The sequence below is a fragment of the Microcebus murinus genome, chromosome 21 (assembly GCF_040939455.1).
Source record: "Microcebus murinus isolate Inina chromosome 21, M.murinus_Inina_mat1.0, whole genome shotgun sequence".
Classification (NCBI taxonomy): Eukaryota; Metazoa; Chordata; class Mammalia; order Primates; family Cheirogaleidae; genus Microcebus; species Microcebus murinus.
The window spans coordinates 14,959,531-14,985,719 of NC_134124.1; the positions used below are offsets into that span (position 1 = coordinate 14,959,531).

Consider the following 26,189-nt stretch of genomic DNA (forward strand, 5'->3'; position numbering starts at 1 on the left):
AACAAGACATTTTTATCATTATCTCCTCTCTGCACAAAATAAAATATTTAAGCACTTTTATTAGAAACCATTAAGAGATCGTTGCAGGATAGAAGGTTTGACCAGTGAATTTTGTTTTAGGACATTCCGTGTGATCATTACCAAAAGAAGTCTGAACAACAGAAACGCATATGCTCCATAAGAGTCAGCCTAGTATGTGCTTCTAATAATGTGACATATCCTAATTCCTGCGTGTACTGCTTTGCTAACATGTAAGTAAAAGCACGAAATTAAAAACATAACCTGCTTTTGAGAATCTAAAATGTAGCTGACTGATAGAAGTCAGCTATTCACTCTTTACTATTTTGGAAAATGTCTGTGAATTCCCCAAAATGTGATTCTGTAATATAAAAGTGATGTCACTGGAGAAAGGGGTGACAGGGAGTAAACAAATGGGACTCCAAGTCTTACCTCTAACTTCAGAAGAGAAATCTCCCTTTAACTGTTGTGAACAGGAGTTTCAATATGAGATTCCGTGTGAAAAAAAGGTTTTGTTCTTAAAATGTATGTAAATCATAGCTGTAATAAACATCACTCTTTAAAAATCAGACCAAAGCAACAAGTCTCAGCACTCAAGGTCAGAAGAGCTTGTGTTGAATCTTGCTCCCGAGGTTAAGTGATATTGGGAAGTCCCATCATCCCCCCCACCCTCAAATTCTTATCACCCCCCACGTCCCCCCCCAAACCTCAAATTCTTATCACCAATCTGTGATTATATTTACTGCTTCACTTGCTACATCCACAAGTGACTCTTCATGCCCCATCCACACTGACTCTTCTTTCCTGATATTTTCAAACCTACAAAGCTTTATTCTTCTTTGGGAACTTTGGACAAATTATCCTCTCCTACAAGGATATTTTCTCATGCTCTTCACAAGGCCAGCTCTTTATCACTTGGGTTTTAATCTAAATATATGGTGCCTTCCCTGACCATCCTATCTGACATAGATTCACCTCTCTTTGTTCATATTAATCCCCTTCTCTTTCCTTTGTAATACTTGTCATAAATCCCAAATGCTTTACTATTCTGTTTCTTTATTTTTGGCCTATCACCAAACGTAAGCTCCATGAAGTCAGAAGGTAGCTTTCTGATTTATTCCTAGCATTTAACACAGTGTCTGCACCAAGTAAACCCCCAATAAGTACTTGTCAAATGAATGAATAAGGCATTTGGGGCAGAATCAATGGGCTAATGGGTATAAAATTTATTTACAGACTTAAAGCATTCATTATAGGTAATTTAAAAAAAATTTTAGCACCTGTTGTTTCAGCTCAATTTCCCCAAATGGAAAGTATATTTAAGAGGAAAGACTCTGATCTTACAGACCTGAATTGGAACCTCAGCTCTTCTGTTCGAACATGATGACGTAGAGTTCTTAGTTATAGTTAACCTCAGTAATGACCTCAGAGGTCAGCTGTGAGACTAGAAAAAGATAATGCCTGTCACATACAAGCCACGGGTGACCTAGTATTGCTGCCAATGAGGGGACCAAACATTCCACTTTTTCTTGGACTGCGGGGTTTTCCTGGGACGTGGGATTCTGAGTACTAAAATAGGACAGTCATAGACAAACCAGAATGGTTATTCACCTTATCATCAACATTCCTTCATACTCAGCCCCCTAGGGCTCCTTCCATATTTACTGATGCTCTCACTCAGACCATATAACCCATCTTCCACCAGTTCAACAGTGTCTTCCAGGCTATCTCAAAACTTTATCTGATAGGCCTTCAAGCTATCATCATGATAATTCCATGGCACACACAGGGACTCCTTCTCCCACATTTATTAGCTCTCCATTTTTACCCTTTCTTCAAACCTACTGTCTACCTCCTTCTCTGGGATCTGAAGGCTTCAAGGAAATAAAAAGGAACTTCTCAGTGCTAAAAATTTATCCATAGGATTTTAATTTTAATAGCAGGGTCAATAATAAATTCATTCTTTTAAAGTATACAACTCAGTGGCCTTTAATGTATTCACAGCATTGTTCAACCACCACCACGAGCTACTTTCAGAACAATTTTCTCAAACAGACACCCGTACTCATTCTCATATCTTTCATCCCCAGTACCTGGCAATCACCAGTCTACTTTCTGCCTTTATGAGTTTGCCTATTCAGGACAATCCATATAAATGGAATTATATAATATATGGCCTTTTGTTTCTGGCTTCTTTTACTCAGCGTAAGTTTTCAAGATTCATGTTGTAGAATGTATCCGTTCTTTACCCCTTTTGTGGCTGAATAATATTCCATTGCATAGATGCATCATATTTCATTTATCCATTATTCATTATGGACATTGGGTTGTTTCCCCTTTGGCTAATATGAATAATTGAATAATGTTCCTATGAACATTCATGTACTAGGTTTTGTTTGGACATATGTATTTATTTTTCTTGAGTATAAACCGATGAGTGGATTGCTAGGGCACATGGTAGCTTCATGTTTTACATTTTGAGGAATTGCCAAACCGCTTTCCAAGGCAGCTGCAACATCTTACAATCCCAGTAGCAATATACATCCTCACCAATACTTATCATTGCTCATCTGTTTGATAATAACCATCCTAATAGGTGTGAAGTGGTATCTCATGGTTATGATTTGCATTTCCCAAAAGACAAACGATGTTAAATAGCTTTTCATGACTTCATTAGTTATCTGTATGTCTTCTTTGGATAAATGTCTGTTCAAATCCTTTGCTCACTTTTAAATCAGATTATTTATCTTTATGTTGTCAAGTTATAAGAGTTCTTTATTCTGGGTACAAGTTCCTTAACAGATATTGACTTGCAAATATCTTCGCCCATTACATGAGTCATATTTTCATTTATAAATGGTGTCCTTTGAAGGACAAAATATTTTAATTGTGATAAAGTCCAATTTACCTATCATTGCTTGTGCTTTTGGTATCATATCCAAGAAACCAATGTTTAAGCCAGGGTAAAAAAAAATTTACTCCTCTGTTTTCTTCTAAGAGTTTGACAGTTTTAGATCTTACATTTAAGTCTTTGGCCAATTTTACATCACTTTTGTATATGATATGAGGTAGGTGATCCAACTTCATTGTTTTATATGTGGATATCCAGTTATCTCAGTGCCATTTGTTGAAAAGAGTATTCCTTCCACATTAAATTATCTTAGAATCTTTGTTGAAAATCAATTGACCACAGTTACAAGGATTTATTCTGGACTTTCAAGTGTATTCTGTTAGTCTATGTGTCTATCTTTATGCAACTTTTACCACACTTTCTTGATTACTGTAGCTTTGCTCAGTAAGCTTTAAAATCAGGAATTATGGGTTCTTCAACTTTTCTCTTTTTCAGATTGTTTTGACTATTCTGGGTACTATCCTTAGGAAGTATTAAAGATGTTGCCAAAGAATAATGTACAGATCTGTTCAGCATAATAGTTTTAACAGTAAAATACTAGGAAAAAAATTAAATATTCTAATAACAGATAATTAATTTCAATAATTTATAGTGTATTTGTAGTCAATAATTTCTGGGAAAGAGATAGTGAAGGAAATTGTGTCATTACCTATAGTAATGCTACAATTATCAATGCTCTAAAGCTTACTGACTTTACTGGCAAGAAATCCAGTATTTTCCAAGGTTTTATTTCCCAAATAGTTCTTAGCATCTTAGCATTTCCAGAGACAATAGTGGGGCTAGAAGAAAGTTTTCTCAAATAAAATCTGTTCCTTTTCCCATTGTGGTGCTACCATTTAAATATCCTTGTCCATGATGCTCCCTGATGTTTACTACACCTATGCCCTACTGCCTATCTTCTTTTTATCCCAGGCCAGTTGAGAAATCCATTCTGCTTCCCATTCCCCACATTTCAGAGAGAGTTCATACAGAAGAATTATCTGACTCCCCAACCTTCACACTTACCTCTTTTAGCCTATAGTTGTTTTCTTCTCAGATTACCGAGGCATTCCAAATGTGTGGCCAGGTCATGTTCGTGATAAGGTGGGGGGGGGGGCGGCTTTCCCTTTACACTAACTGGACATGTGCCTCCCTCCATCCTTCAGGCCACAGTCAGGTTCTGCCTGGCACTTTGTTTCTGCATCCGGGACAGTCAGAAGGTTGATCCATTTGAGCACACCAAAGATCTCTGGATTTTTGCTTAAAGCCTCCTTCTTTTTTAATTACACAGGATAAAAAATCTTGCTAGACATTGCATACCAAGTTTTCTAAAAATAATCATAATATAAAGTTAAAAAACAACACGATACACAAAATATGTTCAAACTTTTGAAATATATGTGTATTACATATACTCAGAAATATAAAATATTAAAGAGAATACATAATTGGAGATCCTTTGAAAACCTATAAATATTTATAGGTTATGCCTGACTTTAATTTAGTGCCTATATATATATATATATATATATATATATACCAGGCACTCCGCTAGGTGCTACATAAGAATTATTTAATTTAATATTCAAAACAATCACACAAAGTAGGTATTGGTATTACTTTCATTTTATAGATGATAAAACTGAGGCTTAGAGAGATTTAGAGACTTTTCCAAGACATAACTGATCATAAAAAAAGAAACCATAAAATAATTCTAGGAATGTGATACCTAGAACATACAAGTTTAACTTCCCATTATCTTATCTCATGATTAGAATCTTATATTTAGACAGAATTTTAGGATTTTTCAAAACAATTTCTTATATTTATCCATTTGTCCTATGAATGTTTAATACATACCTAGTAAATTTCAGACACTGTGTTAGGTGCTGGAAAAGCAAAAGAAAAAAAAAGAGTAAGATACTATTACTCTCAGGCTATTACTACAAATGATATATGATTATAAGCCTGCTATAGTTAGAAAGTATTTTCCCAAATAGGGACCCTTTTAGACCTATACCAATATGGCCTGGTGAGTGGGGAAAGAGACTACTCTCTTTTACATATGAAAGACAAGACTCCAAAGTTAATTGCCTTGTCCAATGTCAAACAGGAAGTATTTACAGAAGATGAATAATGGTTTTTTACCATTTCATAGTAGCTCTCATGTGGCTATTGTTTAACTTTTAACAACTAGATCACTTCGACATGAAACGTACAAGCAAAATTCTATTGACTATAAGTGAGTACAAAATGGTGTAATTGGCTTGCTATTGTTTTTACATTTCTGATGAACAAGACAAGTACTTTTCACTTATGTTTTCCACACTCCTGTGTTTATCTTCTTCTTGATCATTATGGTTTTTGTCCCAATAATTTCCTTCCTATTTGTAGTTCATACAGCAGTTTTACAGTGAGCCTCAAAAAAAAAAAAACCAAAAACCGGTCTCAGTAGGTGCCCATGATTATGGTCATTTTACAGAGAATTCTGATTCAGAGAAGTGAAAAGATTTTTTCAGGGTGCCTCAGCAAGCCATTGCTTTCCCTCCCTCCAGTTCTTAATACAGAGGCTTGCACATTTGCTAAAAGCTCTAATAATTTTTCACCATGATTACAAATCAAAGGGGTCTTCAGGGTGAAAGGGTATGTTGAGGGGAGAAATAAATCTTTGTGGCTATCGGCTATTTGTAAGTCAGGCATTTACAAATCAAGGTCTCTTTCTCTTTTAAAATTCCTATTATAATATCACTTGGCCAGGAGGAAGAAAGGTTATATTCCATACAAATGGTCTCTAAATATGTATATCAATTTCTCTTAGAGCTTTGAATTTCACTCTTGGAATTCAATACCGAGGAAAATGTGGAAAGGCCCCAAAATCTTGGATATGATGTGATTTTCCTTTGTTCGTCATGATAGAAGCCATTTGAATTAAGCATCATCTTTCCTTCATAAAGCAGAATTTATTATATTACTTTATTTTTTAAGAATCAATAAATCTTATCCTCTGGAAAGCTCCTCTTTGACTTGAAATAAATTCAATGAGATGTGCCAGAACTGTGTTTGGTTCTAGAAATTCAGAGCTGATGATGAGCAACTCATAATGTAATAGACTAATTAGATAATTCAGTCATTTATTTAGTACATATTCTTTAAGTACTTTATGAGATTGAGAAACTTGGTTAGCCTTTCAGTTTTCAGTGGTAATCAAAAGAGGTTTGGGCAATTTTGCATTTTACAAGGTAGTGAAGGAGCAAGAAAACAAATGAATATCAAATAATACGATAAAATGTGTGAAAAAAGTAAGACACCCTAATAGCATCCAGGAGCTGACCTTGGCATTGGTATAGGTTGGCCTCCTACTTATACCTGAGCCTCAATGTTCTACTATTTGAGATAATTAATTTCATAGAACATTTACATCTGATAAAGGTATGATGTAACTATGATGAATCAAGACAAAGACAATACCATTCCATAATCATGTATGAACACAGCAAAACATGAACATTAGCCAAATCACAAAATACCAAACATTCTCCTATTTGGACTAATATGAGTGATTGCTGCTTCTTCACCAATTACAACTATAGCTATAGACTACTCTTCCCTCCTTCTAAATAAGGTTTTTTAAAGATGCTCCATTGCATGATTACTCCTGCTTTCTGAGGAAATTCAATCCAAATCAAAGCCTATCTTCTTTAAATTTTCCCCCAAATTAACCTAACAACCCCAAAGCCTATAATAAATCCTTTCTAATCCTCTTACTGACATGCCCTACGGCTCCCCCAGCGAGTACATTCTCCTGCAATGAATAAATCCAACTAGTTCAATTATAGTTATGTTACCAGTGGTTTTTGGCTGGAGGGTATGACAAATGCAAAACTTGACAGTAGCAATAATATCATCCTCATTACTCAAAGTCTCTTTGCCTCACTTCTTTGTCCAGGGGCATTTATGAAAATAGATATCCATGGAATATTAAATTATGGGATAGGAAATATTTTATTCATTTATTTATTCATCTATTGATTCATAAGCTACCTTGTTCCAAAAATTATTTAAGGTGGCTGATACTATTCAGTGGATGGAAAGGTACAGAGTAGCGAGATGGAGAGGTACAGTTGTCAGTTCTACCTGACTCCCCATCTTCTTCCCTTCACTGGAGACTCTGCATTTCCATCGTCATCCTCAAGCCACATGATCATCCTCAAGCCGCATCCCCTACTGATGGCAAGCTCAGTCTGTTCTCAGGATCTGGAAGAAAAATCCTCATTTCTTAGCCTTGAAGAATTTAAGCTTCTATAGTTCAATCCTCAGGTAAATCTAAACCAAGTCTCATAAGGTGCATTTAAACTATGTGGGGACTTGATTTTTACTTGTTACAATAACTGGAATGGCACTACTAGGCATTCAGTGGGCTAAGGCCCTGCAATGCACTGAACAGTCCTGAACAGGTAAGAATTAACTCTCCAAAAATGCCAATAGTGCTCCCATTGAGAAACATCTCACCTGTAGATGGCAACTGTCTATCACATCCAACCCTCTTGCTTCTCCTCATGCCCACACCAGGTATCAGTAATGAATAATAGTACATGCCACTCAGCTGGATGTGGCCTCAAACTCTTTCTCAACATAGCAATCCAGGCTGCCTTGTCATCAGGTTTTAATGGAAGATAAAACTGATTTGCTAGTCCTGCCCTTACCTTTTTTCTTTTTACAATGAAGGAAGCTTCATGGCTCTTGAGATGAAGTCTCAACCTGGTACCTTTGTGCTGATCCATTTCCTCTGCCTGTAGCCATGCCTTGGTCATCTGACTGTTCTCCAAGTCCTTCTAAGACAGGAGCCCTTTCAGGGATGTGAGTTCTGTGGCCAATACCCTGAAGCATCCCAACAGGTCTTCCTGACAGTAAATGCCTGCCAGCATTACCTCTCTGAATATTGCTTGCTTCTAATGCAGGGTGAGCTACACCCTCTAGTGGAGAAATCACATGTAATATATTGAAATTTGGAAGAATAACACTCTCTGCCTACCACCTTCCTTCGGTACTGATCAGACTTCCCAGACTTTACAGAAAACCCAACTCAAAGTGACATAAATAAATAAGTAAGCAAGTGACTGAGTGGAGGATGGAGGTGACAAGGGATTCTTTTATGTCTCCTGTACCCAAAAAGTCCAGAGGAATCTCTGATTTCAGGCATAGCTGGATATCCAGGATCTCCAAAAATTTTGCTGGATATTTCTCTCTCCATCTCTTGGATCCATCCATACTTTCCTTAATGTTGTTTTTATTCACAGACAGGTTTTCTCACCCAACCTCACCCTACCTCCATTCCCAGTGGTAGACCTGATAGCTATAGAGGTACAATTTCAGTGGAAGAGAGCTTTCCTTTTCCAAAACTTATAATAAAAGGTTTGGGTCTTGTTATATTAGTTGGAATTCCTGAAGCAGTAATTATAGCTCTAATCATGTATAACTCTCATTGAAATGGACTGAATTATAAGACCTTACAGGAGCCAGGAGTGGGCCAGCCCTACTGTATGGACTTAGAAGAGGACAAAGAATTGTTCCCTATAGGAATATTGAGGCATTACTGCCACAAGGAGAAGTTGATGCAGCTCAAGCAAACAACAGATGATTTGACACTATACTTTTCTATGTCTAAGATAGTACTCAGGCCAACCCCCTACTATTTTGCTGCCCTTACCGCAGTTGCCTATTTTTGTCATAATATGTCATGATACTCTCAGGAGCTGAAACATTTTTGTCTGGGTAGAAAGCAGGAAAATGTCACCCAGAGCTCTTGGCCTGGTGGAGCACACTCTTTCCTACCCAAACAAAATGACTTGACCTCCCATCCTACAAACCATAGGAAGTCTGGTGTCCTCCCAATTTCAGAGGACACCAGAGCATTTATGTTCTTGTCCCATATCCCTAACTGTGCAGAGTTCCCCAACAGTGCCTCCTTTCACTTGGTGATACTGCTGCCTAATTCCCCACCAAATTGGTGCATATGAGACTTCCCCCATCTATCTTCATTCCTCAAGCACTTTCAGGGCTACTCTGGGTAACAAATGTTCTCTGAAGGTTCTCTGAAGGGGTAATGGAGGATGATAATGGCTAACACAGCATAGAGAATATGTCACAATTCTTCCAGTTAAGAGTGATACAAATCTAAATGAAGCTTAGCTTAGGCTGAACAAGAAATGTGTAGACTCATGCAATTTGGAGGATCCAGGGTGGGTCTTAATTCAGGTACAGCTGTATTCATAGACTCGGGCATTATCAGAAACCTCAGCCTCCATCCCTGCCCTCTGATTGTCTCTGAATTTCATACATGCTGGTTTCATCATCTTCTATACAGACTCCATCTGTGTGATGAGAAAAATGGCTGCTACCACCCTAGTCATGTGTCTTTACAGCTTGCCATCCAACAAGAAAAGGGTTGGGGGTGGGAATAAGAGACTCCTAGCACCCAGCAAAACATTCTCCCAGTCAATATGCAACTGCAGTCCCCAGATGTGGTAAATAGAATGTTTTTTTAAAGTGATTAAGTACCTTAAAATGTCTATGCCAAAAGATCAAATTCAAGCAAAGAAATGAGGATTAAATCACACCTATGTTATTTTTCTGTGTTAAGAACTAGTCTATGCATAATTAGCATTTAAAATATTTGTCATATTTTCTTAAAATATTAAATAATCTGATGGATGAGTTGTATGATTCAAATTTGAAATTTTTCATTGAGCATTGGTTTAAACTAAGAATATTAAGTTGAAAAGATAAGAAAGTTGACACATCAGCCAAACTGGCAGGAAACAAAATCACAACATTCCAGTTATTTTTTAAAATTTACTTACAATGTTCCCCTCCTCTCACCCTCCATTTCTCCTTTCCCTTCAAAAATACACAAGGGTAGAGATATTTTAGTGTATATCAAAGACTGTATGGTGCCATGCTTCAGAAAGCCTGTATAGGCACTGTCTAGTTCTGATATACATTACAAGGATAAAGGGTGCATTTACAAAGGCTTAATCTGAATCTTGTTAACATCCAGCTATTGGCTTGTATGTGACAAGAAAACATAAAGAATCACATTTCAAGGATCACGCCTGCAATCCTAACACACTGGGAGGTGAGGGCAGGAGGTTAGCTTGAGGTCAGGAATTTGAGACCAGCCTGAGCAAGAGTGAGATCCCGTCTCCACTAAAAATAGAAAAAATTAGCTGCTGGTCGTGGTGGTGCATGCCTATGGTTCCAGCTACTTGGGAAGCTGAAGCAGGAGGGTTGCTTGAACCCAGGAGTTTGAGGTTGCTGTGAGCGAGGCTGACGCCATGGCACTCTAGCCTGGGCAACAGAATGAGACTACGTCTCAAAAAAAAAAAAAAAAAAAGTCACATTTTCAGTCTTTTTGTTTGAAAAAAACAAAGTCACGCCCTGTTGCCCAAGCTAGAGTACAGAGGCACAATCATAGGTCACTGCAGTGAATGATCCCATATATTTGTGGCACTTTCTGCAGTTGTGCAATACACAGGCTCCCTAGGCATATGAGGTGGCCCTGAACAAACTCCAACCACTATCCCTGACCAAAATTTCTTCTCTTGAATGTTAGACATCATTATAATAAAGGGATTATCTGTTGTGTAGGGCCTAAGAAATTTAAAGGGAAAGGCCAATACTGGAACTCTGAAAAAATGAGAAGAGGTATTTTAGAATTTAATGAAAAAGTAGAGATTAAAAATAAAATAACACAGTGTTTTAAGGTCATTTAGTGCAGAACAAACTTCCTTGTAGAGCTCAGGGCTCTCATGATGATGCCACTGTATGTGAAGAATAGTAATTCAGGACCCTAATGAAAACCCACATCATCAAGGAACATGTTAGAGAGGAAAGGATCCACATTACATGTTCTACCTCAAAATGTCAAAACTAGTTTTGACTTTTTATTATATATAGCAGGCACTCATATCACTTAGAAAATATCTCTATGTAGCATTTATTACAATGATTTGAAGGTATGCTTTTGTTTCATTTTTTAAATTTGAGGTGGGAAACCTAGCTTATTCATGAGCATTTCTTGACCTATCACTATACTTTTTACAACAGGGGAATTGCTAATCAAATGAAAAACATATTCAATTGAATTAAAAAGTCAGTCCACTTGCACTGAAATAAACCTCATTGAATGCCTTCTATATATTCCATGCCCTGTTTTAGACACTTTCATATACATTTCCTATTTACTCTTCAGAACAATGTAGGAAACAGAAAAATCCAAGGTCTTATTCTTTCATTTTTTAAAGTTTAAATATAAAAGAAATTGACAGAAGCAAATAACATGGGAGTAGAATTTTATCTTCACTTACAGGAAGGAAAAAATATAATATGAAAGCTGGGAAGAAGATGAATAGTACCTGAATACGAAGAGGTTTTGTTCCATTTGTCCTCCAAGAGCACCAAATCAAGATACACAGTTTGACACATGTAATAAGATAGCTAGAACGGTGACTGCCTAAGACAAGCTGAAATCCAGGGTGTCAAACCATACCAGGGAAAGAGGGAAAGAAACAGTAGGTCACCTATCAATAAAGAAAGTAATAAGGAACAAAAGATTCCCCCTCCCCCAAGCCATCTTTAGTTGTTTTCTTCTCCAGCATCATAGTCTAGTAACCTGTGTCTTATATGGCTTCAATGTACACCAACTTTCTTACGGGGTATTTGTATCTATATCTCGGTATTTTAGCCTATATTAGTTACATGTACATAAGGACAAGAACACGGAATTTGGTAGGCAAAAAATATCTGGATTTCAGTCCAGCTGTGTGATATTCAGAGAAGATAATTCTTTATCCATTAAACAAAGAAAAAAATAATAAGTTGATCCCTGCCTACTTCACAGAGTCGTAGGGAGACTCTGAAGTGAAAGCCCTTTCAGCTGCAAAATGCTATTAATTATGTGCAGAGACAATGTCCCCAAATCACAGAAGGGATGATTTAACAGTAATGTTTAATTTAACTGCTCCTTCTGCAAAAAGAACCAGTTCTCTGGTTTTCAGTTGAATGATTCTGGTAAAACCTCTATCGGAACCTGTCTATTTTTCAAATGACAAAGGTGAGATCCAAAGGCTTACCCAAGATCACAGAGCATCAGCAGAACTGTAGAGCAAACACACTGGTTCCCGCGTAACAGACTCCCAGAGCTTAGGTAATGGCTCATAAGTGTCACGTGAAGAAAGACCAGCTCTAGGCCTTCAGAAATGCCACACTTACTATGGCTGCCGCGCCTGTACGCTGCGCTCCACACCCAATATGGAGATGGCGGCGCGGGCCCAGCCCGGATGACTACACTCCGGAAATGCCCGAGCGGTGGCGGAAGCGGAAGCGCCTCGGCGGTGGGGGCCGCGGGAAGTGTCTGTAGCGTTCTCCCTCCCTCTCAACCACAATAACAGACGGAGGGCCGGTGTAGGTGAGGCGACTGTAGAGCGGGCTTGGGGACCGGGAGGCGGGCGGCAGAGCCAAGGTTGTGTGCGGCAGGGCGGAGGCGGCTGGATGGGGTTACTGGGCTCCCGACTGCTTAGGCTCTCGGTCTCCGGCTCCCTTCGGGCCTAGACCTCCTGGGGGAGCAGGGGTTGAATTTGTGGTTCCTGGCTTTCTAGGCCTTGTTTGCGGGTTTGACGCCTTGTCTGACTGATCCCAGCCTAAAATTCCGGCCTAGAGAACCTTCTCTTGGCCTCCATTCCTCAAGAAAATGGGAGGTTTGGCCTGGACAGTTTCTGGGACTCCCCCTCCGGGCGTCACAAAATCCACAATGTTAATGTTAAGTTGGTATTTAGGCCAGTAAATTTAAGATGGCCTGTCGTCAGCGCATTGAGGGGATGTCTCTGAGCAGGAAGCAATGAACATATCTTTGAAAGGGTGCCACGTCTGGGGATCAGGAACCCTGAGTTCTGGTATTACCTTCTCCACCGAGTCACTACGTGACCTTGTCCCAGTCCATTATCCTCTTTGTGCTGCGATTTATCTGTGACATGAACATATTGGATGCCTTTGATGCCCCTGCTAGCCACGGAAATCAGATTCTCAGCTCTCCTTTCATGGAGTCTTAGAGAAAGACCTGAAAAGCATGTCCACCCTACACCCTACATAACCAGGATTTAACTGATAAGAAATGACTACCCTGTTTCTTTCCAGACACCAAGCTGGCCAAGGGCAACTGGACACTTAGGAAGTTTCCTGTGCAGTGGGAAGCTCTTTTCAGAAAACTTTGTTTTATAAACCTAAACCAGTAGTGTAAATCACTCCAAAGTGGAGAAAATACAAGACCTTGGTTTTTGACTTAAAGCTACTATTAACTTGATAGTTCACTTTGCACAAGTCCCTTTCTCTCTCTGGACTTGAAATTTCATCTGTCGAAGGAAGGTGTTGGATTATGTCTCTGGTTCTTAGTCCCTTTTCCCAACTCCCCAGCACAAGTGAAGAGTAAAATAATGGCTCTATAAGGCCATAATTTTCTGGGTGATGAAGAAGGTGTAATGTGAAAGGTACACATTATGTGGTCATAGATTGAAAAAAAAATCTGCTTGTCATTTTTAACTTTCCTTTTTAGTATTATTGGTTAGATGATCTGTAAGACTTCTCTTTAAAATTTGTTATTCTAATGCCTTCTTTGGGTGCAGAATATAGACTTTTGTGTACCTCTTTGGTTAAATGATTTTGTGCCTGGAGGTACACACTTAGTCGTTATTAATGCATAGTATAGAGTATAGGAGAAAAAGAAATAACTAGGTTTTGGTAAGGTAAAGTGGTATAGTAAAATAAAATTGGTTTTGAACTGGAGTTGAAGACCTTTATTGTTGTTTCAGCACTGGTACACTCTGCCTCTGTGACTTTGGGCTAGCCAGCTCATCTCTCTGGGCCTCACTTCCCTAATATGTAAACTGAGGGGTTGAACTGGATGATTCCTAGGCATTTTTCAGCACTATTCCTGTTTTTAAGCTATTCCTGTTGAATCGAATGACTTAGATGGTGCTAGAATCTTTCTTGACTCTAGACTATAAGCTTCATGGTGAGAAAGATTTTGTCGCTGTCTAGTGCTTACTAGATAGTAAATAAATGAGTGAGAGGGTAGATGAGTGACTAGATAATAGTAGTCGAGAAAAGAAGAAGCTTTTTCAGAAAATCGTGATTTGTCATTGATTAGATAGAGATGAGAAATTGATTCAGAATAATGAAAATTTTGTAAAAGAAGGGGTCCCTAACTTGATCAGTTGCAAGATAAGTTAATCTCTGTCTGTGAGATATGCTAACAAGAGACATTCAGTGCTCCAGAGAGCCTGGTGTGATCTGAGGAAAAGAGTAATTAGAACAAGTCAAGGATGAAGGAGAATGTTGACAAGATAGAACAGGTATAGAAAGATTTTTAGTTGTGACAGATTTAGAGAATAAAGACATGGAGGTAAGATTTTTTAGGTATCAGCAATTATCAGTATTAGGAACCATAAATGTTAAAACCTTTATGATGGAAATAGAGGATTAAAAGAAGAACTTAATTTTGCAAGCTGGAAAATGTTGGTGCTCCCCTTTTAGAGGTGGAGATAGCTTTGAGCAGTAAGGGTTAAAAGATAGGGGTCATTTGGGAACAACCCAAGTGACTTAGTAGGGGGGGTAATAGTTTTGTTTGGGATGGGAAGGAGATTTGAATTAGCAGGAAAGAAGGAGAAGAGCACTTAGAAAAATTGTGTTTTTGAAGAACCCTGGCTTAAAGAATACTGACAAACAGCTGAGGTCTAAGAATGTGCTTGGAGATACCAGGACAAAAGTGATGCTTCCTGTGACTACGGTCTGCTAAACAGGCAGAATGACTAGGACACCCAAGGTGACTCTAGGCTACTATGTAGGAACCTAAATTAGTTGGACTACAAACCCTAATTTGTGAAGGAGGGTGTGGTTAGAAGCATTTCTGTCAGAGCATCCAGAAGCCCATCTCCAAGCATTGGGGCATAACTCTGGAATGCAGGAAGACAGCCACAGTGGCAAAGGACTGACTTGATGATAGGGTGTGTAATGTAGTCTGAGAAGTCTGAAGCCCAGCCTGAGCTTTGGCACTATATGACGTTGGGCAAGTGACTTAACAGCTTATCCTTGCTGGTTCTGTTTGTCCATCTGGAAGTTTCAGGAACTAGTCTTGGATAGGGATCTCTGGAGGAACTTTGATATGTCTGTGAATGAACCCCCCGAAATTGTATATAATTCTGCTTGCCTGAATCTGGACAGAGGATGTGCTGCTTTCATCATATTCTCAGATGGGTTCGTGACCCACAAAAAATTGAGAACTGTGTGACAAAGTAGTCTCTCAGGGCCCCTTCAACTTTTATTGGGATTCTATAATTCTGTCAGTATGACATCTCTTTGAGGTTCAGAGTTTGAGCCTCTAGAACTTGCTAACCCTAGAAGTAACACTTGGTGCTACAAAATAGAGTCTTTACATATTATACTCACCTGCTATTTATACATGCCTACCTCGGATATTGCAGGTTTTGTTCCAGCCCACCACCATAAAGTGAATCATGAACTTTTTTGTTTCCTGATGCATATGAAAGTTATGTTCACACTATACTATAGTCTGTTAAAGTGTGCAGTAGCATTAAAACCAATGTATATATCTTAATTTAAAAATACTTTATTGCTAAGAAATGGTGATGATCATCTGAGCCTTCATAATCTTTTGCTGGTGTAAGGTCATGCTTCATTCTTTATGGCTGCTTACTGATCAGGGAAGGGGTAGTTGCTGGAGGTTAGGGTGGCTGTGGCATTTAATTAAAATAAGACAACAATAAAGTTTGCTGTATTGATTGAATCTTCCCTTCACAAAAAATTTCTTCATAGCATGCAATGCTGTTTCATAGCATTTTATCACAGTAAAACTTCTTTCAAAATTGCAGTCAGTCCTTAAACTCTGCTGCTGCATTGTCAACTAAGTTTATGTAATATTCTAAATCCTTTGTTGTCATTTCAACAATGTTCACAGCATCTTCACCAGTAGATTCCGTCTTGAGAAGCCACTTTGCTCATCCGTAAGAAGCAACTCCTCATCTGTTCAAATTTTATGATGAGATGATAGCAATTTAGTCACATCTTCATGCTCTACTTCTAATTCTCTTGTCATTTACACTATATCTGCAGTGACTTCTTCCACTGATGTTTTGAACCTCTCAGAGTGATACATGAGGGTCGAAATCACCTTCTTCCACATTCTTGTTAATGTTGATGTTTTGTGCTTTTCTCTTGGCTCAGGAATGTTCTTAATGGCATCTAGAATGGTGAATCTTTTCCAGAAGGTTTTCAGTTTCCTTTGTGCAGATCCTTCAGAAGAGTCACTGTCCATGGCAACTATAGCCTTATGAAATCTATTTCTTAAATAAGACTCAAAAGTCAAAATCACTCCTTGATCTGGGGGCTGCAGAATATATGTTATGTTAGCAGATGTGAAAACAACATTAATCTCCTTTTACATCTCCATCATAGCTTTTGAGTGACTAGATACGTCATCAATGAGCAGTAGTGTTTTGAAAAGAATTTGTTTTCTGAGCAGATCTCAAAAGTAAGCTTAAACAGATGTGCTGTCACCGAGGCTTTGTTTCATTTATAGAGCACAGACAGTGTAGATTTAGCATAATCTCAAGGGCCTAGGATTTTCAGAATGGTAAATGAGCATTGGCTTTACCTTGAAATCACCAGCTGCATTGGCCCCTAACAAGAGAAACTATCCTTTGAAGCCAAGCATTGACTTCTCTTTAGCTAGTGCTACATAGCATCCTCTTCCAGTATAAAGCTGTTTCTTCTACAGATTCAAAATTTGTTGTTTAGTGTAGCCGCCTTTATCAGTTATCTTACGTAGATCTTCTGGATGTCTTGGAGCTTCTCCATCAGCACTTGCTACTTCACCTTATACTTTTATGTTAATGGTAATGACTTCTTAAACCTCATGAACCAACCTCTGCTAGTTTCTAGCTCCTTGTAGCTTTCTTACCTCTCTCAGCCTTCATAGAATTTAAGAGAGGACCTTGCTCTGGATTAGGCTTTGGCTTGAAGGGAATGCTGTGGCTGGATTGAATGTCTATCCAGACTACTAAAACCGTCTCCATACCAGCAATAAGGCTATTTTGCTTTCTTACTATTTGTGTGTTCACTAGAGTAGCACCTTTATTTTTTTTCCAAGAACTTTTTATTTACATTTGTAACTTGGCTAACTGATGCAAGAGGACAAGCTTTTGGCCTTTCTTGGGTTTCAATATTCATTACATTTGTTGTCTTTTTTTTTTTTTTTTTTTTTTTGAGGCAGTCTCACTCTGTTGCCTGGGCTAGAGTGCTGTGGCGTCAGTCTAGCTCATAGCGACCTCAAACTCCAGGGCTCCCAGGTAGCTGGGACTACAGGCACATGCCACGGTGCCTGGCTAATTTTTTCTATTTTTAGTTGTTTGGCTAATTTTTCTTTCTATTTATAGTAGAGATGGGGTCTCCCTCTTCCTCAGGCTGGTCTCAAACTCCTGAGCTCAAGCAATGCTCCCGCCTTGGCCTCCCAGAGTGCTAGGATTACAGATGTGAGCCAGTGGGGGTGGGGGGCACCCAGCCAACGTTTGTTATCTTCTATGGTTGTAGCTTGTGGTGCCCCCAAAACAATTACAATCATAATATCAAAGATCACAGATTATCTTAAAACATATAACAATAATGAAAAGGTTTGAAATATTGCGAGAATTACCAAAATGTGATACACACGAAGTGAGCACATGCATTTGGAAAAATGGCACCGGTAGACTTGCCCTATGCAGGATTGCTAAAAACTTTCAATTTGTTTAAAAAAAGAAAATATCTGTGAAGCACAGTAAAGCAAAACAGTATAAATTGAGGTGTCCCAGTACTCATGTCTCCCTCATCCTCTGTGACTTCTCTGCTAGGCCCTCTTCAATTTATCTCTTTCTCTACTGCTGATAACTGGACTTTTCTTCCTTTCTTCATCCTCTTTTAACATGCTGCTGCTTTGGATCTTCTTTATCTTGTTGAGTTTCTGAAGTGAAAGCAGTGTTTAGTGGCCATTGGTGATATATCAGAGATAGGAGTGGAAGGAGAGCAAGAAAAAGCAAGCCAGTCATCACATTTTTCTATTCTCACTTGGTTTTGTTCCTTCTCCCACTAAAAAGAAAAGAAAGTACGAGAGGGTGCACAAATAAAAGAGACACTATCAGCACTTGGGACTTTGCATGAATTGCATGGTGTTTATTGAGGAAGCTTTTCATCTCCTGAACGTTTTCAGAGACACTTACTTGGACTTGAAAGGGCTGGTAAATTTCCTCTGGCTGTAGGTCCTGAACTGTCAATCTTCTAGATGTAGGATAGAGATCTTATCCTTTACCCCCAGTGTTCATCTCCATGAGTCCCCTCCCCCTAAAGGTTTAGAGCAGGGTAGTTGCTGCCGAGTAGGTAGCTGCAAGACCAATTCTTCAATTCCTAGTATGATGTGGGAAATAAGAGAATAGTTTTACCTAAAATTTTGTTAGTCCTGCTAATTTAGGATTTGGGGTAGTGTTAATGTATACTGTAGGTTAAATAGATTTTTGTCAGCTTGCTAGAGACCTAAACCTGTGTATAAAGTTGTAAAACATCATTTTTGTGAGTAAATATCTAAACAAGTAAAATTTTATAAGCTACATGATATGTGAAATACAAGCTATTTAGTCTAAAAATTTAAGTGTAGTTTGTGCACTGGTGCTACTAAATCTGATTTACACAAAGTCATAGCATTCCAAAATAGTAAGGAGCAGTGAAAGGTAGAATCATAGAAAAAGGTGTTAAATTATTAAGTGGTGTGGATTTGGTAAAGAAAAAGAAGTAAGAAGAACTTAGAAAGCATTTTACTGAAGGAATGAAGAGTAAAGAACATGGTCTCAATGAAGAGTTGTCAGGATTCTTAAATCTGAAGCATGTGCTAAAATATGATAGCTGGAGGATTGGTCCAAATGTACAGGTGATCCTTAGGTGGATTGGCTTTCTTGCTTAATAGTCCTTTTGAGGCTTGAAGTGTAGTACACTCCTGTTATTTTAAAATTCTTTAGTAGTTTCCCATTGCATTTAGGATTAAGAGCCATGCTAGCATTCAGCCTCCCCTAGTCTTATCACCCTCTGTCCTAACACCTTTGGTTTTATTCAGTTCCTTAAAAGAGCCAAGCTTCTTCTGCAGAATTCAGAACATGCTGTTTGCACCTCTAGGAATACTTTCCTTCCTTCCCTACTTACTTATTGTACTGTTATTTCCTGCTCTTCCTTTAGATATTAGCTCAATTGTCCTTTCCTTAGGAAAACCATCAGTGACTCAGGCTCCCTTGTCATATGCTGTCTTTACTTTCTTTGTATCACTTATATCTATTTGTAATTCTGACCTCATTTGCATGATTATTTGATTAATCTGTTTCCACATGCCTCCAGGGTCCTTTGTTCACAACTAGACACATAGCAGGCATTCAAAATTAATGTGTAAAGGCACGTCTGAATTAACAAATACATGAATGAACTTCTTTTCAGCTGTCATCCTATGCCACCTCCATCTACAATGCCGTTAATTCTAAGGAGACCAACCTTTTATATGAACTGTTCTATATCTAAACCAACATTATTGCAATATTTATTCCCAGAGAATTTGACAATAAGATGTTACTCCAAGTCCTGAATCAAGGTGTTACTCTAAGTGCTGATCAACAAAACAAAACAGAAAAACATCTGGGTGTTCACTCAATCTACTTTTTCCCTTCTTCCCTTCTCCCTTCTTCCTTCCCTTTTTCTTTTCTGTTTTTCTCCTTTCTTCCCTCACTAAAGCTTATTTTAAAAATGAAATATACATGTGATACAAAAATGAATTAACTTCTCAGTATTTGCATGAGAAGGAGAAAGATTGCTTCATTTTCCCTCTGAAATTGTACATAAACTTGTGTTTGTTTTTGAGGAGAATGTCTCTAGTTTTTATCAGATTCACAAAGGTGTCTGCAACCCACTAGTCTAATCCCCTCACTTTATAGGTAGAAGAATGAAGAATTTGAAAGCTTGATACAATAAAATTAATTTGGGGCAGATCTAAGACTAGAACCCATGAATCCTGTCTATTTTCTTCTGCAGTGTTAAGGGCAGTCCTAGAATCACAGGCTCCTAGAGCTGGAAGGGGTTTGTTTCTCTAGTTTAATGATATTTCATCTTTCAAGAAATCGACACTTAGAGAAATTGAGTGAAATAGATAGGAGGCAACAGAGTACAAATTAGAACATAGGACTCTTGATTCCTGGGTTTTTGCTCATTTTAAATAATACATATTTATATGGTCAACTGCTCTTCAGAAAAAGATGTTATGTGCCTTTTACACAGAACAAATTAATATTTTTATTAATTTGAATGTGGTATACCTGTCTGTATTTTACAATAAACATTGTTTTGCCTAGGTTTTAATAGGAATGATTTCTGTGTTTGGATTTTTTTTTTTTTTAGTCTACTGTATTCTCTGCTTGCTTTTCAGGTGCTTTGAACTCAAATAAACAAGGAGAAATTTGCTCTTTGATACTGGAGACTACACAGCAATGGGGCCACGAAAGAAAAGTGTTAAAACCTGTCTTATGAATAATGAAATCCCAGAGGAAACAATATCAGATGAAACAAAGGACTATATGAATCAACTTTCACATGAAGTACTTTGCCATATTTTTAGGTAAGATTTTGTTTGGTTGACTTTCATCTATCTGGAATATATAAGAGCAAACCCTGGAGCTGTGCTGTCTAATATGGTAGCCACTAGCTACATGTTGCATTTAAGTTTAAATTAGATAAAATTAATATTCGGTTTATCTGTTGTACTAGCTACCTTTCAAGTGCTTAGTAGCTGTGTGTGGCTAGTGGCTGCTGTATAGGACAGCGCAGAGTACAGATAGAAAGTATTTCTTTTGTCACAGAAAGTTCTATTGGATAGCTGGGCTTCTTGGAATTTTATTGGCTGATAGATTTGTTGACTTTTCTTATCATGTTATAACAATACTACGTATGTAAAATATAAAGCAGTGTTTCTGACTCTCTATAACTACAACCTGCAGTGAGAAACACATTTTGCTCAACGTGCATATATAGGTAAGTGATTGAAACTAAAGTTTTGTGAAATAATACCCATCATTATTATGCAGTGCACACAATTAAAGTTGTTTTGCGATTAATGCAACACAAGAAAGGCTTTTTTTAAAAAAAAAAACTCTTTTAAAAATTATATTTTTACCCAAACTGTATTATAACAACAATTAAAAAAAAAAAAAAGAAACCTGTCATTCAAGTTCCCATTGCTCTCTTCTTTCAGTCATTGTCTTTATTTATACCATTCAAATAAATAAATTCTATAATACTTTATCTCTGGAGTTAGAGACCTAAGTTTGAATCTTGAGTTCATCATTTACTAGCTGTGGTCCAATGGTAGATAAAAAGGTGATATTATTAGGACTTAGTGAGACAATGCATAAAAGCACTTAGCACACTGCATAGTATAAATGCTTGGTAAGCTTTAATGGTTATTATTGTGTTCTGCCTTTTTTCATAATGTTACCTGGTCTTCATAATTATCATTTTAGTCACTGCTTACTATTCCATTGAATGTGTATGTGATATGATATTTGCTATTTCCCTTGTCTGACATGTGGATTTTTTCCACTTTTTCTGTTTTCTGCAAGTACAGTTGCAATAAACTTTCAAGCATCTGGATTTTCTATTATCTTAGATTATTTACCTAGGAAATGTTTCCACATATGAAGCCCTTAGAAAAGTTTATAAAACTTAAAAGTTTTATAAATTGTTGAATATTTGCAGATTATGAAGTTTTAAAATAGTTAAGCAGAGTTATTTTAGGGGACCATAGCACTTTATTTTTGCTTGCTAATATAAATTTGTATTAGTCTTTATCTTCTGTAATTTGTTATTCTGTGACACAGTGTAGTTTTTGTTAATTTGGCTCTGTCTGGGAATAGACAATTCCATTAAAATATTAGGGTTTTTTTTAACATAACAAAATGATATGAATGTTCATCTGGCAGAAGAAAAATCTGCCAGAATAGCCAAAATTTTTCAGAAAAAGAGTCCAGCCCTACCAAGATGTTCAAATACATTCCTAACATTTGGTTCTGGAGAAGACAGCCAGACAGTTTGTGTGTTAGTCCATTTTGCGTTGCTATAAAAGAATACCTAAGACTGGATAATTTATAAATAAAATAGGTTTATTTGCTCACAGTTCTGCAGACTGTATGAGAAGTGTAGTACCAGCATCTGCTTCTGGTGAGGGCTTCAGGGAGCTTCCAGACAAGGTGGAAGGTGAAAGGGAAGCAGGCATGTCACATGGTGAGAGAAGGAGTAAGAGAGGGAGGAGGCATGTGAGTTCACATGCTAGAGCTCATTGTTCAAAGAAGCCTGGCACCAGGCCATTCATGAGGGGTCTGACCCCATGACCCAAACACCTCCCACCAGGCCCCACCTCCAACACTGGGGATCAAATTTTAACATGAGATTTGGAGAGCCAGATATCTAAGCCATCCCTATCAGTTGGGTACAATAGATAAACATAGGCTGCCTTCAAATACATGTAGGGATCTAGTTTATGATAAAATGATATTTGCATTAATAAGGAAAAGCTGGGTGGATTATTTGGTGATGATGTCACAATCATCAGAATAAAAGCATCATTCTTATTTATCTTACAACTAAATTTGAAGTGGATCAATGAATTAAATAATAAAGCCATTAAAATTCTAGAAGAAAGCATAGATAAATTGCTTCCAGGGGTAAGTGTTAAATGATGGTTAGAAAATGCTGGAATGTATTGTGAACAAATTGGATGATATTTTAAATTGAAAGTAGATCAGATAAGATTTTGCAGTTCAAACAATATTCAAATGGAAGAGGTGAAATCAAGTAGGATGTTGCCCTCTTAATAGCAATTGGCAAAAGGTAGGAAGAACCATGAACTAAGCTGAGTTCTTGAACTTTGTATGAGATGTTTATTCTAAAAATAAACACATTGAGTTTTGTTTTATTTTTAGCCTTTCTAAAGTTTTGATTTGAGGACTCATGTTGTATAGTGCTGTAGTAACTACTTAGTGTGCTTTCATGAAACAGGAAAAACTATCTCCTTCCTTAAGAGAAAACTAACTTTGCTGTGCTGTGTCTTTTCTAAAATGTGAAATATTTGATCTGCCTTTTGAACTCCAGCCCTTTGCCTATATATTTATAAAGAAAAAATATATTTCCTTTTAGGGCAAATACGCTATAAAATAATCTTGATTTTGTGATTACCGATCTGTTTATATTTAAAGGAAGTATAATATTAACCCAGGCAAATAGTTTGGACAACAATAAATGATTTAGAAAAAAATGTTATAGTGGCAAACATGATTTCAAAAACAAATTCATTATTTTCCATTGTTTATAAAATGTGTAGTTATGTAGTTCTTGAAAATTATTTATTCTACTTATTTCTAAATTATAGAAACTACAAATTAAGTTATGGCTAGTGGTGATGCTTTTTTGTAGAAAGTTTCATTTGATTTTATTCTCTTTATTTAAATAGTTTTAAAGGGGAAGGAAGAGGGTCCAGAGATAGAATAAAAGAGAACAGAGAAACATTAATAATCAGCAAGTGTATGTGGACTTTTCTTTTAGAATTAGCAAAAATTTTAAGTGTCAGCTATTTGTGTTAGTGTCTGACCAAACTGTGTTGACATTCCTGCTCTTCTTCCCCCTTACCTAGCCATGTTACTGTTTGCAGGTTTTAACTTTTCTGGAGCTAATTTTATGACTTATAAAATGGAGTAATATTAGCATTTACCATATCAGTGAGGATTCCAGCAGATAACAGAAGATACATTTAGCTGGAATTAGAAGATAGTTTAACTTTTTTTTTTTTTTTGAGACAGAGTTTCACTCTCTTGCCCAGGCTAGAGTGCTGTGGTGTCAGCCTAGCTCACAGCAACCTCAAACTCCTGGACTCAAGCAATCCTTCTGCCTCAGCCTCCCAAGTAGCTAAGACTATAGGCATGCGCCACCATGCCTGGCTGATTTTTTCTATATATATTTTTAGTTGGCCAATTAATTTCTGTTTTTAGTAGAGACAGGGTCTCGCTCTTGCTCAGTTTGGTTTCAAAGTCCTGATCTTGAGCGATCCTCCTGCCTTGGCCTCCCAGAGTGCTAAGATTACAGGAGTGAGCCACCATGCCTTGCCTTAGAAGGTAGTTTAATGCAGGAACTATTTACAGAGGTATAGATGGGATTAAGTGAACCAGTAAGTGATATTGAAGAATTCATCTAGGGGACTAGCAGTATGCAGCAGAAAGGCAACATTGCCACCTGTAGCCCTCAGGTGGTATCTCCCATTGGCCACATTCAATCAACTATTAGCCAGAGGGCTAGGGAACATAGCAGGGCAGAGAGAGGAGGAAAAAGGACTGGGAGAGGGCTGTGTGGCAAACAGAATAACCAGCTACTTACCTTTTAAGGTTATTGTGAAACAATGAGTGTAGTACAGTGTCTGTGACACAGTACAGGCTCAATGAAGGGTAGCTCTCTTTTTTTTTTTTGTCAAATTTAATCTAGGTGTATGTGGAGGAGTGTTAAGAGAAAGAGAGATGAGATTTTCTGATCTTTCAAAATATATATGGGTGTTATTGGAAACAGAATAAGAGTAGAGATTAATTGAAAAGTTTCAGGAAGGAAAAGATATTAAAGAAGATTAGAAAAGAGGAAATTGTAATTTCCTTTAGAGATACGATAACTTCTCTAAATACTTATGCGGTACTTTTATCAGTGTGTGATCTTAAAGGTAAAAGATCTAGGAAAAGAAATTGTATACTATAAAGTTAGTATACATATTTGTTAATGGAGAAAATTGTAGAGTTTCTGGGGTGGTGGGGTGGGTTCAGAGAGCAGAGTCACTATAGAAATGGAATTCTGTAGAAGATAGGAAATAACATTGTCCATTTTCATATTAATTAGTTCTTTCTAATCTTTCCTAGGTTCCCTTATCATCATACCTTGAAATGCACCAAGATTTCTTTTTCTTTCTTCTTTTCTTTCTTTGTTTTTAGATTTTCTTTGTCTATATTAAAACTCAAAAGAAGAAAAGCAGCTCTTATCAAATGCTATATGGAGGAAGCTCAATATATTATTTGAATACCTGAGTGTTTGCTAACTTACAGGTTTTTAGTAAAAAACTATTATGCATGTTAGCCTTAGAAGCCCTGTGAATGTTAAGATTTTTATTTCATTTGAGGGGTAGGAGAATGGAGGGAAGAAAAAAATACCTTATTGATGAGAGGAAGTACTTATCCACTTGAATAAATATGAGTTTCTTTCTCTCACAAAGGTACCTCCCTCTACAGGATATCATGTGTATGGAATGTCTTTCCCGGAAGCTAAAGGAAGCAGTGACCCTGTATCTGAGAGTCGTGAGGGTTGTGGATCTCTGCGCAGGGCGGTGGTGGGAATACATGCCAAGTGGTAAGTGGATTTAGGTATAGTCGAGCCCTACTGGAGAGTAATAATAATGGTCCCATAAAATATTTGTTGTTTTGAAAAAGGCAATCTCAGTCACCTTGTATGTAAGAAGGCAGGATTTTATCCAAATTATTTATGTTGGCTTTAAGTTGGCAAAATGCATTTTGCCTGAGGCTTTACTCTTCTAACAGCTTGCTGTTATCATTTCCTACTACTTAAGAAACTGTATCAGCCTGTTTCACGCAGATATGATTGGAAAACACTTCCTGAGCCTTTGAGTAAATGAGTATATATGTATTATGTTAGACAGTGTGTCCATTAGTATGTGATACAGGTTTTCTGGTGAATGGTAACATTTTCCATCATAGTTTTCCTGTGCACTTTAACTGCACCCTCTAGTTAAACAAACACTTAGTTATTTATTTTTTAACTGTTCTAATAGGCCACAGAAATTGCACTTCTGGAACTTTGACTTCTTTAGCACTTTTCAAAGGCTTACAGTAGGTCTTGGAGATTCTCAAATAAGGTATTGGCCTTTTAGGTGAAAAACTGAGTTAACAGCCTAACCACAAGAGATTGTGCTCAGTTGAAGAGACCATCTGAAAAGGAAGTTGATGACTTTAGCTAAGCAAAAGCACTCCTGAAAGGAAAAAATTAAAATGAAAGGCCAATTGAGGCTTCTTTTCAATTAAGACCAATCCATTAATTAGTTACTACAGTTTAGCAA

General features: G+C 37.4%; 1 protein-coding gene and 1 long non-coding RNA gene across 10 annotated transcripts in view; one reads left to right on the forward strand and one right to left on the reverse strand.

The window, feature by feature from the left end:
• Nucleotides 1-731: 731 nt before the first annotated feature.
• LOC105858446 (uncharacterized) lies at nucleotides 732-12,175 on the reverse strand. 4 transcript variants are annotated; one of them, XR_001148122.3, is made up of 5 exons: nucleotides 12,040-12,175; nucleotides 11,323-11,430; nucleotides 7,043-7,162; nucleotides 4,769-4,797; nucleotides 732-4,236 (listed from the first exon to the last, which is right to left on the reverse strand). It is a non-coding gene; the product is annotated as an uncharacterized LOC105858446 (long non-coding RNA). The 4 variants fall into 4 exon arrangements; XR_001148123.2 differs by having other exon boundaries at nucleotides 6,950-7,162; XR_012913983.1 differs by having other exon boundaries at nucleotides 4,769-7,162.
• Nucleotides 12,176-12,266: 91 nt separating this feature from the next.
• FBXO38 (F-box protein 38) overlaps nucleotides 12,267-26,189 on the forward strand; it is a 61,156-nt gene continuing 47,233 nt past the window's right edge. For 5 of the 6 annotated variants that reach the window (XM_075996193.1, XM_075996195.1, XM_075996196.1 and 2 more), the window contains exons 1-3: nucleotides 12,267-12,374; nucleotides 20,466-20,654; nucleotides 25,332-25,465. In XM_075996193.1, the coding sequence (XP_075852308.1) occupies nucleotides 20,527-20,654; nucleotides 25,332-25,465 (262 nt within the window). In that variant the 5' untranslated portion in view covers nucleotides 12,267-12,374; nucleotides 20,466-20,526. The remainder of the gene's footprint in view (nucleotides 12,375-20,465; nucleotides 20,655-25,331; nucleotides 25,466-26,189) is intronic. The other variant, XM_075996198.1, reaches the window with a different exon arrangement.